Raw genomic sequence first — 12,854 nt, forward strand, 5'->3', positions numbered from 1 at the left:
GGAGGGGACACTGGGGACAGGGAGTCTGGGCACTCTAGGCCTTGAGGAGGAGCCACTCCCCACCCCCACCTCCTTGGGGAGGGCTCTTCACCAGGAGACAAGCCGATGCCCTCCTGGCCCCCCCGGGAAGCAGTCCCACATGCCCGTGAGATGACAGGTGGGCAGAGACCCCGGCCGGGTCCAGCGTGGAAAGGAAGAATCCAGGAGCTGAGACTGACAGCGTTTAATGAAGGCAGCGCCCCGAGCTCCTGGCGGCGAGGCACAGCTTCGGGGGCGGACGGGAGAGAGCCCCCCACTCAGCAAGGGGGCGGCAAGTGCCGCACCTCCAGGGCCCAGGCTGCTTGCTGGTGCAGGGCTGCCGCCGGCCTCACCTCCTCACTTCTGCAGCACAGACGAGACCCATCCAGGAGGGAGCCGCGCGCTGCCAGCCCCCCGCCACACCGCCCCGCCGGCGCTGCCCACTCACCATCCAGGACGTGAAACTGGTCCGCGGCCTCGCAGAAACCTGGGGGCCGGGGCTGGGGTCAGGGGTGGCGGGGCCGGGGCGCGGGGGAGGGCGAGGTGGACCGCGGGAGACGCAGGGACACTCACCATACTTGGGGAAGAACAGGATGTGGTCCTCGGTCAGGTTGGCACCCTGGACCCGCTGCTCAAACACACTCAGGAATGATTCGCTCACAGGGAGCGAGCGGGCTGTGTGCGGGACACACGGGGCTCCTGGGCGCCCGCTGGGTGGGTGCGGGCTGGGCGGGCAGGGCGCTCTGGGAGCTGGGCTGTGTGCCGGGGGCTGTGATCTGACCCCTGCCCCCCACCCCCAGTCTCCTCTCTGTCCCCACATCTGGGCCTAACGGCAAGGGCAGGGGGAAGGGAGGGAAGCGTCCATGTGCCCATCCGGGCCCACCCAGACGGCCCTGCGGGTGTGCAGACCCGGTCCCGCGGGGACGTACCGTACAGCTTCACCGACAGCTGCCGCGCCCGCTCCAGGTACAGGATGGCGAAGCCCTGGTAGTCCGTCTCCCCAACGACCACGTCCACCGGCCCGCGGGCGCCTCGGGCTGGGTAGAGCCAGGTCAGGGTCAGCCTCACCTCCAGCCCTGAACCCTTGTCCCCATGGCCCGCACCTCACCTTGGAGCAGAAAGCGACCTGGGAGCCCCGTGTCACCGTAGAGCTGCCGCACCTGCCAGCAGATCCCATCCCTGGGGGTTGGGGGTGGGAGGAGGCACAGCAGGCTTGGGGACCCCAAACTGGGTGGGGCCTGCCGGGACCCTGGTCGCAGGGCCGCAGGCCGCAGCAGGGGTAGAGTTGGGGGCCGGGGTGGGAGTTGGGAGGCTGGGTGGGGGCGGGGCTCCGTGCCGGGACTCACAGCTTCCGCAAGGTGCTGACAGCCATGGCGGCACCCTGAGGAGTCACGTGCAGTGTGCTGGCCTCAGCCCGGTGGCCCTGCTCCTGCAGGGAGCGGCACGCAGAGGCCACGGCCACAAGGAACCAGGTCCCTGAAAACTGGAACAGGCCCCGTGAGGGCACGCGGGGACGGGGGCTGCAAAGCTGGGCGCGCGCCGCTCCAGCTCCCCCAAGCCTACCCGCTGCGCGTCGAAGTTGGCCTTGGGCTGGATGGCGCTGATGGGGGAAGGGGGCCGAGGGGGTCTCTGAACCCTCTGACCCAGGGAGCTGACGGCCAGGAGCAGAGTCAGGAGGGATGCCGTCCTGGGGGGCAGCATGGCGACAGCAGCGACGGTGACAGGCCTGGGGGAGGCGCAGGGCAGGATGGTCAAGTCCCGGGTCGGAGTCCACTGCCTACTGCTGCCCAGCCGTCCGGCCCGGGAAGTCTGTGTGCATCCCCCACCCCCCCGGCCCTGGGCCAAGCAAACGGACCGCCCCCACCCCGGCCCTGCCCCTGCCCCGGCCTCCTCACGAACTCAGCCTCACCCTGCACATCTGACCTCGGCCCTGCACTTCCCAGCAGGGCCCTGTCGCCATGTCCTGTGTACAAAGTCCGAGTTGACCTCTGGCTTCTTGCCCACAAGCCCCCACGTGACTTCCAGTGTGGCTGGTGCTCATCCCTTTGCACATTCATCTCCCTTAAACCGCCAACAGCTCCTTGAAGTACGGACTAGTCTCATCCCCACAGCGAAGAACACTTGTGCCCGACACTGGGAAGCGCCGGAGTCTAGTCTCGAACCGGAGATCTCGAGCCTCGCCCGCAGCCCCGCCCACGACCCACGGCGCTCGGCCACCGCCCCTCCCGGCCGCCAGGGGCGCTGTTTCTGGAGAGACCGAGCAAACACAGGCGCACAAAGAAGCACCGCCCGGGACGCGGGGCCTGAAGCGCAGGCGCAGTAACAGCCAACGCGGGCTGCTGGGCTCGGCCCTCGACGGTCATCGATGCCTCGGGGCTCGTGACGTTGGCCTGGCGGGCTCGGTCATAGAGACGCGACGGCCGGAGCGGCGACGGAGGGCGGAAGCCGGTCTGCGGGCAGAGGCCTGGCGCCGGGGCGGGGGCAGCGCAGCCGGGCGGAGGCGGCCGCGGTGAGTGGGGCCGGCCCGGGGAGCGTCGACACCAGACATGTCCGAACCCCGGCCCGGACCCCAGCGCCCTGGCCCCGGGGAGCGTCGTCACCCCGCCCCGATCCCCGGCCCGGCCCCCCGGCCCCCGTCCCCAGCTCACCCGGCAGTGGCCGCACTGGCCCGTCGCCCACCTGGCAGGGCTCTCCTAGGCCAGAGGGCAGAGCCCAGGGCCGGCTGGTGTCCCTGGCGGCGTCTGGGGCAGGCGGGCTGGCCCTCGTCCCGCCGGCCCCAGGTCTCTCCCGAGAAGGATCCCTGTCCCATGTTGACAGCTCCGAAGCCTGGGGCAGCAAGGTCAGAGAGGCAGGGTGCACAGGGGCCACCGACCCTTCGTTTCTCGGCCTCAGAGCGGTCACCAGCCCTGCCAGCCAGACGACTCCCTGGGATCCTGTGGGGGGCGGTCAGAGGGACCCGCCCAGGGCCCCACTCAGGACAGAAGGCCTGTTCCGAGGAGGGGGCTTTTGGGGTGAGGGTGGGTCTGGGGTCTCAGGGCCCGCCGCCAGCTCCACCTCAGGCTGGCCCAGGCCCGGGAGCTGCCTGTTCCGGGGACCCTCAGGAGTGCGGGGTCCAAGCAGCGTGGCCGTCCGGGGGGCTTGATGAAGCTCTTGGATCCTCGGCCGCGGGGGTTCTCCGCGCAGGCTTAGCCCCTGGAATTCCCAGCGGGGCAGTCGGCGGGCTGCCTCAGCTCAGCCGCAGGCCCCTGCGCCTCTCCTTGGGCCTGGGGGCTGGTGTCCTCCCTGGTCCCGCTGGCGGCTAAGGGGACCGTGCATGGGTTTCAGGGCCGCCTGGGCAGAATGTCACGATGGACGAGGGGGGCCTACCCCTGCTCCCCGACAGCCTCGTTTACCAGATCTTCCTGAACTTGGGCCCGGCCGACGTGCTGGCCGCGGGGCTGGTGTGCCACCAGTGGCAGGCCGTGTCCCGGGATGAGTTCCTGTGGAGGGAGCAGTTCTACCGCTACTACCAGGTGGCCCGCAACGTGCCCCGACACCCAGGTCAGCACCTGCACTCCGCCCTGAAGCCCACTGGTCCTCGTGCTGGTCGAGGACAGCCAGGCTGTGCCTCAAAACACAGGGCCCGGGAGGGAGGCCGAAGGGAGGGCAGGGCTGGCCCCTGGCTGTCAGGGGCCTGGCTCTGAGGCGTGGGGCCCCAGTGTGACACGCCCGTACACACACAGCGGCCACATCCTGGTACGAGGAGTTTCGGCGGCTCTATGACACAGTGCCCTGCGTGGAGGTGCAGACTCTCGAGGAGCACACCGACCAGGTCCTGCACCTTAGCTTCTCCCACTCAGGCTACCAGTTTGCTTCCTGCTCCAAGGACTGCACCGTGAAGGTGAGGGCGGCTAACCCTGTAGGGAGAGAGGGCCAGGCCACGAGTGACAGCTGCCTGTTTGCTGCATCCGCACGGGGTGGCCCGGGACCTGGACCACTGGCCTGGATCACCCGGGCTGGGAGGCTGGGGCTGGGCGGCCCTAACTGCCTACAGAGAAAAGAGGGTCCTGCTCGCAGCTGCTCCAGAGCCGGCCCCAAGCTCCACGTACTCACATCCCTCCGGCGGTCTGACAGCCAAAGACAAGGGGCCCCCACCGGATGGCGGTTTCCAAGCACTGGCTCAGCGAGCCGACCAGGAGAGGGGCCCCGTGCAGGGCGGGATCACGAGGTGCGCCTGCTCGGCTCCCCATGCAGATCTGGAACAATGACCTGACCATCTCGCTGCTGCACAGCGCGGACATGCGGCCCTACAACTGGAGCTACACCCAGTTCTCCCAGTTCAACCAGGACGATTCTCTGCTGCTGGCGTCCGGGGTGTTCCTGGGGCCCCACAACTCCTCCTCGGGCGAGATCGCTGTCATCAGCCTAGGTGAGAGTGGGCCGAGGGTGGGCGGCCCTCGCACCGGGGCTGTCCCACCCAGGCCCCTGCTCCATCTCCATCTCTGCCCCGACAACCCTGCCCCTAATGCCCAGCTCCGCCCCCCGCCTGGACAACCCCCCCATCCCTCCAGCCCCGCCTCCCCCCCCACCCCCGCCGCGCCCCATCCTGCTGCTCCCCGCAGACACCTTCGCCTTGCTGTCCCGCGTGCGCAACAAGCCCTACGACGTGTTCGGTTGCTGGCTCACGGACACCAGCCTGATCTCGGGAAACTTGCACCGCATCGGGGACATCACGTCGTGCTCTGTGCTCTGGCTTAACAACGCCTTCCAGGTGCGCGCGGGGGGCCCTGCGGCCGGCGGCAGCCCCCAGCAGCCCGTGCCCACCCCTGCGCTCCTGCCCCCAGGACGTGGAGTCGGAGAACGTGAACGTGGTGAAGCGGCTCTTCAAGATCCAGAACCTGAACGCGAGCACCATCCGCACCGTCATGGTGGCCGACTGCAGCCGCTTCGACAGCCCGGAGCTCCTGCTGGACGCCGGCGCGCCTGGCGCAGGCCCCGGCCGTGTCTTTGACCTGAGCAGCGACAGCGAGGACCAGGCGGTCGACCCAGGCCCGGCCCGCGCCAAGGGCGTGCGGCGCGTCCTGGAGGGCCGGGCCCAGCCCCAGCTGTCAGAGTGCGCGCTGGAGACCAAGGCGGCCGAGCTGCTGGCCCAGGGCCACACCAAGCCCCCCGAGCGCAGCACGGCCGCCACCGGCAACAAACTCCTCATCTTCACCACGGGCTGCTTCACCTACTCGCCGCACCAGATCGGTGAGGGGCCCGGGCGAGGCTTCCCGGGGTGGGGCGGGGCCCGTCTGTGTGCAGAGTCCCTTCCTCCCTTTGCCCTGGGGGTGAGCGCTTGTGCAGCCCCCCGGGGCGCGCCTTCGGATCCAGGAGCACGGGGCCGGTGGCGCCACGGGCGTCTGGGCGCTCCCAGGCACCGAGGCGCTGCCCACCCGGCCCCCACAGGCATCAAGCAGATCTTGCCGCACCAGATGACCACGGCGGGGCCCGTGCTGGGCGAGGGCCGGGGCTCCGACGCCTTCTTCGACGCGCTCGACCACGTCATCGACGTGCACGGACACATCATCGGCATGGGCCTGTCCCCCGACAACAGGTGGGCGTCTGTTGGCAGCCCGGGTGGGGGCGCCCGCAGGCCCTCGCTGAGCAGCGTGCCCGTGCAGGTACCTGTACGTAAACAGCCGCGCCTGGCCCAGCGGCTCGGTGGTGGCCGACCCCATGCAGCCGCCGCCGATCGCGGAGGAGATCGACCTGCTGGTGTTCGACCTCAAGACCATGCGGGAGGTGAAGCGGGCCCTGCGCGCCCACCGCGCCTACACGCCCAACGACGAGTGCTTCTTCATCTTCCTGGACGTCAGCAGGGACTTCGTGGCCAGGTCCGGGGGCGGAGCCGGGTGGGGAGGGGCCCCAGTGGGCGGTCGGGGGCTCATCCCAGGCGCTCTCACAGTGGGGCAGAGGATCGGCACGGCTACATCTGGGACCGCCACTACAACATCTGCCTGGCCAAGCTGCGGCACCAGGACGTGGTCAACTCAGTGGTCTTCAGCCCCCAGGAGCAGGAGCTCCTGCTGACGGCCAGCGACGACGCTACCATCAAAGCCTGGCGCTCGCCACGCACGGTGCGTGTCCACCAGGCCCCGCGCCTGCGCCCACGCCCCTTCTTCTCCTGGTTCGCCAGCCAGAGGCGCTGAGGGGCGCCGGGACCCACCGAGGAGGCCACGGAGGCCCATGGCCCTTTTTCGGGGGTTGAGCTGCTGCGCAGAGCGCGCGGGGGCACAGAAGCTTGCTGCAGAAATGCCTTAGGAGGGGGGCCCCGCGAGGCCACGGTGGGGGACGGCCTGGCCCCCACCACGCTCGTGCACGCACACCGCCTCCCACAGCTGTGACGCTCAGCCTTGGGCAGCCGGGGCCGTCTCTGGCTGGCTTGGGCTGCACAGGACACTGGGCCCCCGCTCTTCACCCACCCCCTTCCCCTGGGCCTGGGCTCTGGGACAGTCTGCACAACACGTTCCCCTTGGCCAGCCCTGTGGGGCCCTGGCGGTGTTTGCTGGGCCCAGCCTTGCCCAGGGAGCCCAGGCTCCCTCTTCTGGGAACTTCCCAGCATCAGGGTCGAGATGCGGGTCAGGCTGCCATGGGCCAGGCTGCCATGGGCCCAGGGGACCTGCATGTCACCGGTTCAGGGTCTGAATAAAAGGTTGGCAACAGCACAGCACCGACCAGTCTGTGCGGGGAGGGGCGTGGCATCCAGTGTGTGCAGGGAGGGCGTGGCATGTATACGGGCCCTCGTCGTGCCTGCTGGACGGGGCGGGTGCCCTAGGCCACACGCTAGGAGCTGCCCTGAACTGGGCAGCGGGACGCGAGTCTGCTGCCCCCGCTGCCTCTGTGGACAAGTCCCCAAGCGCAGACTCTGGAGCACGTCCGGCACGTGTGCGCTCCCCGCCAGCAGGGGGCGCAGAGGGACACGGCCTGGCAAGTGCCGGGCACCGGGGACGGCAGGTGGTGGGGGGGGGGGCCGGTTTCAGGGCTTGGAGTTCTCAGGGGGTGCCCTGGCTGGGGCAGGGGCAGGGGCAGACCTCTGGGGCCTGGCACGTGACAATGTGGACACAGCAGAGGTGGCAGCAGAGGGGCGGGGCTGGCCCCCGCTGTACCCTCAGGCCTGGCCCAGGCCCATCCTGGGGGCTCACCTGGCCCGCTTGTTCAGCTCGGGACACCCCGGGGTGGAGGTGCAGCCCGGCTGCACGTGGAGCGATGATGCTGAACTGCCATCGGTTTCACACTCGGCACGCGCCAACGTGACGGTCGAGAAGACACGTGGATGGGCCTTGGGGGACAGCGTGTTTCTCCAGGCCAGAGGCAGCGGTGAGCAGAGGCTGTCCCGGTCGCCTGCGGGGTGGGAGCCAAGCTGGCCACAGGCAGACGGGCTGGGCAGGGCCGGGTACAGACACGAGGTCGGGGAAGCTGACCCAGGAGGAGTTTGGACTGGAGGGCAAGGTTCCCGGAAGAGCCAGCCAGTGGCACAGCTGCGCCCCGAGGACAGAGCCCCAGCCCCACGGCTGCAGCGGGGAAGCCTGGGCCCCTGGGTCTGTCTCCGAACAACTGGACGGGTGAGAACAGGGAAGGGAGCCCAACAGTAGCGGAGCCCGAGCGCTCTGCCTGGGACCCGCCTGGAGCCGCAGCCCGGAGCCCAAGCTTGGCCTCAGACAGGAGCCAGGAAACCCCACGGGTAGCTGCGAGGTGACGCGGTTTCTGGAAAAGACTGGAGATCTGTTTAATTTAAAGCCATCAAGGAAACCTACAAAATCTATAAAACAAAAGCAGCTGAATCGGAATCAAAAACATGCAGAAATCGAAAAATTAGACGGGAGCCAACAGAGGAGAGGGTGATTGGAACTAAATGCTTAACACGCGGAAAGAAGGCTGGACCAGGCCCACCTGGTGCGAGGACTGGGAAGCGGGTGACAAGAAGCAGAGAAACAGACGTGCCAGAGGAGCGGGGAGGCCCGGGAGGCGCGGGCGGGGTGGGGGGACAGAGGGCACCCGTCCCCAGGGCGCGCGCTGAGGTCTGATCGAGGGCAGCAAGCAGGCTCGAGCCTCCAAGCTCCGTGGGAGGCGGGTGCAGGCGGGGAGCTGGCTCGAGGCCCTGCCCCTACGGAGGTGTGGCCAGAAACCTGAGCAGAGGCTCAGGGCGGCCGAGGGCTCCAAGGGTGCCATGGCAGGCGGGGCAGGGGCAGCGGCAGCACTGGGGCCCCAGCACTGGTACCTCTCGCCGGTGCCCACCCTCAGTTCCTGGGCCTGCGCACAGCACAGCCGCCAGCCTGCCATGGGGTCGGGGAAGGGGACTTGTGAAGCTGAGTGAGTGCAGAGAGGCCGGGTGATCCCCGGGGGCTGTGTGGCCCCAGGCACAGCCAGGCTAAGGAGGGGCACGACAGAGCAGGGTTAACGGGACTGCCAGCTTGCAGGCTGGAGGCCAGACGGGGTGCCAACAACCGGACCAGAGGGAGCAGCTTGAGAAACAGCCCGTGAAGTGGCTGTGACGCCCAGGACCACCCGTGAGCTGCCCGTGTGCTCCTCGGGCTCAGGCCCAAGGCTCGGTGAGCTTGCAGCGCAGCGCACAGGACCGGCCGGAAGAGTGTGGCTTTCGGGGCTGGGCTGACGTGGGGTCCAGCCCGCGGGTGGCAGTGGGAACGTGAGCCTGGGCCTAACCAGACCCACACCTGTAAGGTCAACGTCCAGAATCTAATCTACAGTTACCCAGTACACGAAGAGCTGGGAAACGTTCAACTCAAGGACGCTGAAGTTACCTGACACAGACAGAGTGGCCATTATAAAATGCCTGAGTGAGCAAACACATTCTGCAGTGGATGTTAAGATATAAACAAAAAAGGGAAATAACCAAAAATTTAAAACTCTAGACAAACTCCATAGCAGGATGGAGAAGTCAGAGGAAAGAGTCAGCGAACTTGACTGAAGACAGGACAACAGAGATGGTCCAACCTGAACAGGCGCGCAAAGGTCTAAGCGCGAAAGGAGAGGAGGAAGCGATTTGAAGAAATGATGGCTGAAAACGTCCCCAAATTTGGATATAAACCTACAGATTCAAGAGGTTGAGCAAAAGGACAAACTCAAGGACATCCACACCTGGACACATCTAAATCGGTGCTGAAAACCGAAGACAAAAGAAACCTGAAAGCAGTGAGAAGATGCACCTCGGCCCCCGGGGAGCAGCCTGTGGTGACTACAGATTCCTCACTAGAAACCACGGAAGCCACAGGAAGTAGCACTTTTTTTTTTTGGGGGTGCGCTGAGGGATCTTAGTTCCCTGACCAGGGATTGAACCTGGGCCCTGGCAGTGAAAGCCTGGCGTCCTACCCACTAGGCCACCAGGGAACTCCCAGAAGTAGCACATGTTTTAAGTGCTGGGGAAAAGGAAAGACTCAGCCCGGAGTTGTATATCCAGTGAAAATGATCTGCTCTAACAGAAATGCCGATGGGAGCTCTTCCGACAGGAAGGAGATGGTGTCAGGAAACCTGGACGGTCAGCAGGGAGGGGACAGCAACAGAAACGGTGAACACTCTCCTCTTGAGTTCTCCAAACACATTCCGCTGCTGAAAGGAAGTTTGTTATGGTGTCGTCTGGTGACGTGTCCAGCACACAGAGGTAAGGGGGGAACCACAAAGGGGCCTCCAGGGTGGTAAGGTTTCTATATCCCAGTTAAAGAGCAAACTACTGATTCCAAGTAGACTGGAACAACCACTAAAACCATAAAGAGAGTCAGTATCACAACAGATGAACTAAAATTGAATACTGGGACTTCCCTGGCAGTCCAGTGGTTAGGACTCCGCACTCCCAACGCAGGGGGCACGGGTTCGATCCCTGGTTGGGGAACTAAGATCCTGCATGCTGCATGGTCAAAAAAACAAAACAAAACGAAACAAAACAAGCAAACAAAAAACCCAGAGAGAACCAACAGAAAACAAACACAAAATGGTCAACTTATATCTAGCATATCAATAATTACATTATTGTCAACGTGAAACTTAAAACAAAAAAACCTACAACCCAACTATGCCATCTCTAAGAAACTCAAATATAGTATAGGTTAGTTGAAAGTAAAAGGATGGAAAAAGGTATACCACAAAAATACCAATGAAAAGAAACAGGATGTTAATATCAGACAAAGTAAAGCACATTTCAGAAAAAGTCTGTTACCAAGAAAAAAGAGGGACATTACACACCGATACAAGAGTAAATTCACCAAGAAGATATAACAATCCTGCATGTGTGTGCGCCTAACAACAGAGCCTCAGAATACACAAAGCAAGAAGTGACAGAATGAGAGGAGAAATAGATGCATCTGAAGTTACAGTTGGAGACTAGGTGCTCCTCTCTCAGTGAAGGTCAAACTAGTCACAGAGGCAGCAAAGTGCAGGCGAACTGAGCCCTCCCCTGTGTTAGCTTCCTGGATGGCTGGAACAAAGTACCACAAACTGGGAAGTTTAAAACAACAGAAATGTATTGTCTCCAAGTTCTGGAGGCCGAAAGTCCAAGGTCAAGGTGCTGGCAGGGCCACTCTCTCTAGGGGAAGCCCTTCCTGGCCTCTTCCTGGGTTCTGGCGTTTGCCAGACATCAGGCGCTCCTGACCTGTAGACGCATCACTGCAGCCTTCTGTCTTCACGTGGTATCTGCCTCCGTGGGCCTGTTCACGTGCTCTTCCCTCTGTGCACGTCTGTGTCCACGTTTCCCCTTTTCAGAAGGACACCAGTCATATTGGATTGAGCCCACCCTAATGACCTCATTTTAACTTATCTCTGTAAAGACCGTATTTCCAAATAAGGTCACAGTCTGAGTTACTGAGGGTTAGCACTTCATATCTTTTGGGGAGTCACAATTCAATACATGTCAACTATCAGCCAACTGAATCTAATCGATACGTATGGAACGCTCCCCTCACCGACAGCGGAAGACACGTTCTTTTCTCTTTTTATTTTATTTTATTTATTTATTTTTGGCTGCGTTGGGTCTTCGTTGCTGCGCGTGGGCTTTCTCTAGTTGCAGCAAGCGGGGGCTACTCTTCGTTGCGGTGCGCAGGCTTCTCATTGCGGTGGCTTCTCTTGTTGCGGAGCACGGGCTCCAGGCACGTGGGCTTCAGTAGTTGTGGCATGCGGGTTCAGTAGTTGTGGCTCACGGCCTTAGTTGCTCCTCAGCATGTGGGATATTCCCGGACCAGGGCTCGAACGCGTGTCCCCTGCACCGGCAGGCGGATTCTTAACCACCGCGCCTCCAGGGAAGCCCTGACATGTTCTTTTCAAGTGCACATGAAACAGCCACCAACGTGGACCACAGCCTGCACCACAGAACGAGCCTCAGACACAGGAAGACGAGGGGGCACAAGTCAGCTGTGAGCAGACAGCACACATGATGCTGTCCCTCTACTTGAAGGTTTGGGGTTTTTTTGCCGCACTGCATCCATGCGGGATCTTAGTTCCCCAACCAGGGATCGAACTCGTCGTGCCCCCTTCAGTGGAAGCGCAGAGTCTTAACCATTGGACCACCAGGGAAGTCCCTACTCGATGTTTCTAAATGATTATTTTGTGCGTTGAAAAAATAAGATGGAACTAAAATTCTAGATAACATGGAAGACAAGGGAGTAGGAGGTCAAATAAAGGCATAAATTAAAACTCACATCCCAGTGGGAATGCCAGATGGTGCGGCCACCTCGGAAGGTAACTTGACAGCTCCTCCGATAGTTCAACACACGCCCCACAGCTCCCCTCGGAGGCACCTTCCAGGAGAGAGGGGAACACACGTCCATGCTAAGACTCGTACACAGTGCTCACAGCAGCCAAAGGCGGCCCCATCCACGCGTCCATTACTGCGTGTCCGTCCACACCGGGACGGCCATTCAGCTTGAGGCTTCAGAACCTTGAAAACCTCATGCTCCAAGAAGCAGACGTCAAGGGCCAGGTTGTGCGACTCTGCTGATACGAGTGTCCAGCACAGGCAAATTGGTGGAGACGTGGGTCAGGGGTTGCCAGGGGCAGGGGGCGGGGGACGCGAACGTCCTAAACCAGGTTACAAGGCAGCGGCCCGCCCCCGGGTTCCTCCTCTGGAGCTCAGTTTCCCCCTGGAACCCTGGTTCCCTGGCAGAAGTGACTCCACAGCAGCTCACACTCCTCAAGGGCAGGGCCGGCGCCTGCGGTCCTGACCGCAGACGTCCACTCCTCGCTCCATCGCAGGGCGGGCACCTGTCCCGAGCTCCTCTGGCAAGTCCCCCAGATGGAGACCCTTCCCGCTGCAGTCTCTGAGTCCACGCCCTTCCAGCGCTACCTTCTCCGGACCCTGGGCACCTCGGGGCAGCCACTCCCGTGCCCACGTCCCACCTTCCCAACGAACGGGCTCAAGTCTTCCTTCTGCTGTCACCTTCTTCCCGCTCCTTGTCCTTGTGGCTGAAGAGTACCTTTCTACGCCTCTCATTTTACTGTTCTGTTTCATTTTAAGGGTAAGGAAACAAACTCATTAATCTACTTGGTTTAACCTGAAGTGACCTGATGGAAACACACACACAAACACCATATATAAACAAACTTCAGACGTAAAAACCCAGTACGTTAAAAACAAACAGTATGTTTAAAACTATCAGAAGAGGACTTCCCTGGTGGCGCAGGGGTTAAGAATCCGCCTGCCAATGCAGGGCACACGGGTTCGAGCCCTGGTCCGGGAAGATCCCACGTGCCGCAGAGCAACTAAGCCTGTGCACCGTAACTACTGAGCCTGCGCTCTAGAGCCTGCAAGCCACAACTACTGAGCCTGTGAGCCACAGCTACTAAAGCCCACGCGCCTAGAGCCCGTGCTCCGC

At 63.1% G+C, this 12,854-nt stretch overlaps 2 protein-coding genes across 4 annotated transcripts; one reads left to right on the top strand and one right to left on the bottom strand.

The window, feature by feature from the left end:
* Positions 1–208: 208 nt before the first annotated feature.
* On the bottom strand, positions 209–2,218 carry C8G (complement C8 gamma chain). Of its 2 annotated transcripts, XM_060153257.1 has the most exons (8): positions 1,928–2,218; positions 1,582–1,744; positions 1,365–1,501; positions 1,127–1,197; positions 948–1,055; positions 592–693; positions 467–505; positions 209–381 (listed from the first exon to the last, which is right to left on the bottom strand). In XM_060153257.1, exons 2-8 carry the CDS (start codon positions 1,717–1,719, stop codon positions 368–370), a joined length of 609 nt encoding a protein of 202 aa, XP_060009240.1. In that variant the 5' UTR covers positions 1,720–1,744; positions 1,928–2,218; the 3' UTR covers positions 209–367. The 2 variants fall into 2 exon arrangements, 1 of the variants encoding a protein (XP_060009240.1); XR_009541305.1 differs by lacking the exon at positions 209–381 and having other exon boundaries at positions 592–1,055.
* A 155-nt stretch (positions 2,219–2,373) lies between these two features.
* Positions 2,374–6,704, top strand: FBXW5 (F-box and WD repeat domain containing 5). 2 transcript variants are annotated; one of them, XM_060153714.1, is made up of 9 exons: positions 2,374–2,527; positions 3,343–3,558; positions 3,741–3,898; positions 4,252–4,426; positions 4,620–4,768; positions 4,842–5,247; positions 5,446–5,593; positions 5,661–5,873; positions 5,945–6,704. In XM_060153714.1, the coding sequence occupies exons 2-9, from the start codon at positions 3,366–3,368 to the stop codon at positions 6,186–6,188; spliced, it is 1,686 nt and encodes a 561-aa protein (XP_060009697.1). In that variant the 5' UTR covers positions 2,374–2,527; positions 3,343–3,365; the 3' UTR covers positions 6,189–6,704. The 2 variants fall into 2 exon arrangements, with proteins under 2 accessions (XP_060009697.1, XP_060009698.1); XM_060153715.1 differs by lacking the exon at positions 2,374–2,527 and adding an exon at positions 2,571–2,857.
* The last annotated feature ends 6,150 nt before the right edge of the window (positions 6,705–12,854 follow it).

This window comes from Lagenorhynchus albirostris, chromosome 7 (genome assembly GCF_949774975.1).
Source record: "Lagenorhynchus albirostris chromosome 7, mLagAlb1.1, whole genome shotgun sequence".
Lineage (NCBI taxonomy): Eukaryota > Metazoa > Chordata > Mammalia > Artiodactyla > Delphinidae > Lagenorhynchus > Lagenorhynchus albirostris.

What these genes read in the sequence shown, in the direction of transcription:
- C8G (XM_060153257.1), bottom strand. Translation starts at nt 1,719, where the DNA reads ATGCTGCCCCCCAGGACGGCATCCCTCCTGACTCTGCTCCTGGCCGTC. An exon ending in CCAACTTCGACGCGCAGCGG is followed by an intron (nt 1,502 to 1,581) that starts GTAGGCTTGGGG and finishes GGCCTGTTCCAG; the next exon opens with TTTTCAGGGACCTGGTTCCT. An exon ending in GTCAGCACCTTGCGGAAGCT is followed by an intron (nt 1,198 to 1,364) that starts GTGAGTCCCGGC and finishes CCCAACCCCCAG; the next exon opens with GGATGGGATCTGCTGGCAGG.
- FBXW5 (XM_060153714.1), top strand. Translation starts at nt 3,366, where the DNA reads ATGGACGAGGGGGGCCTACCCCTGCTCCCCGACAGCCTCGTTTACCAG. An exon ending in GATCGCTGTCATCAGCCTAG is followed by an intron (nt 4,427 to 4,619) that starts GTGAGAGTGGGC and finishes TGCTCCCCGCAG; the next exon opens with ACACCTTCGCCTTGCTGTCC. An exon ending in CTACTCGCCGCACCAGATCG is followed by an intron (nt 5,248 to 5,445) that starts GTGAGGGGCCCG and finishes CGGCCCCCACAG; the next exon opens with GCATCAAGCAGATCTTGCCG.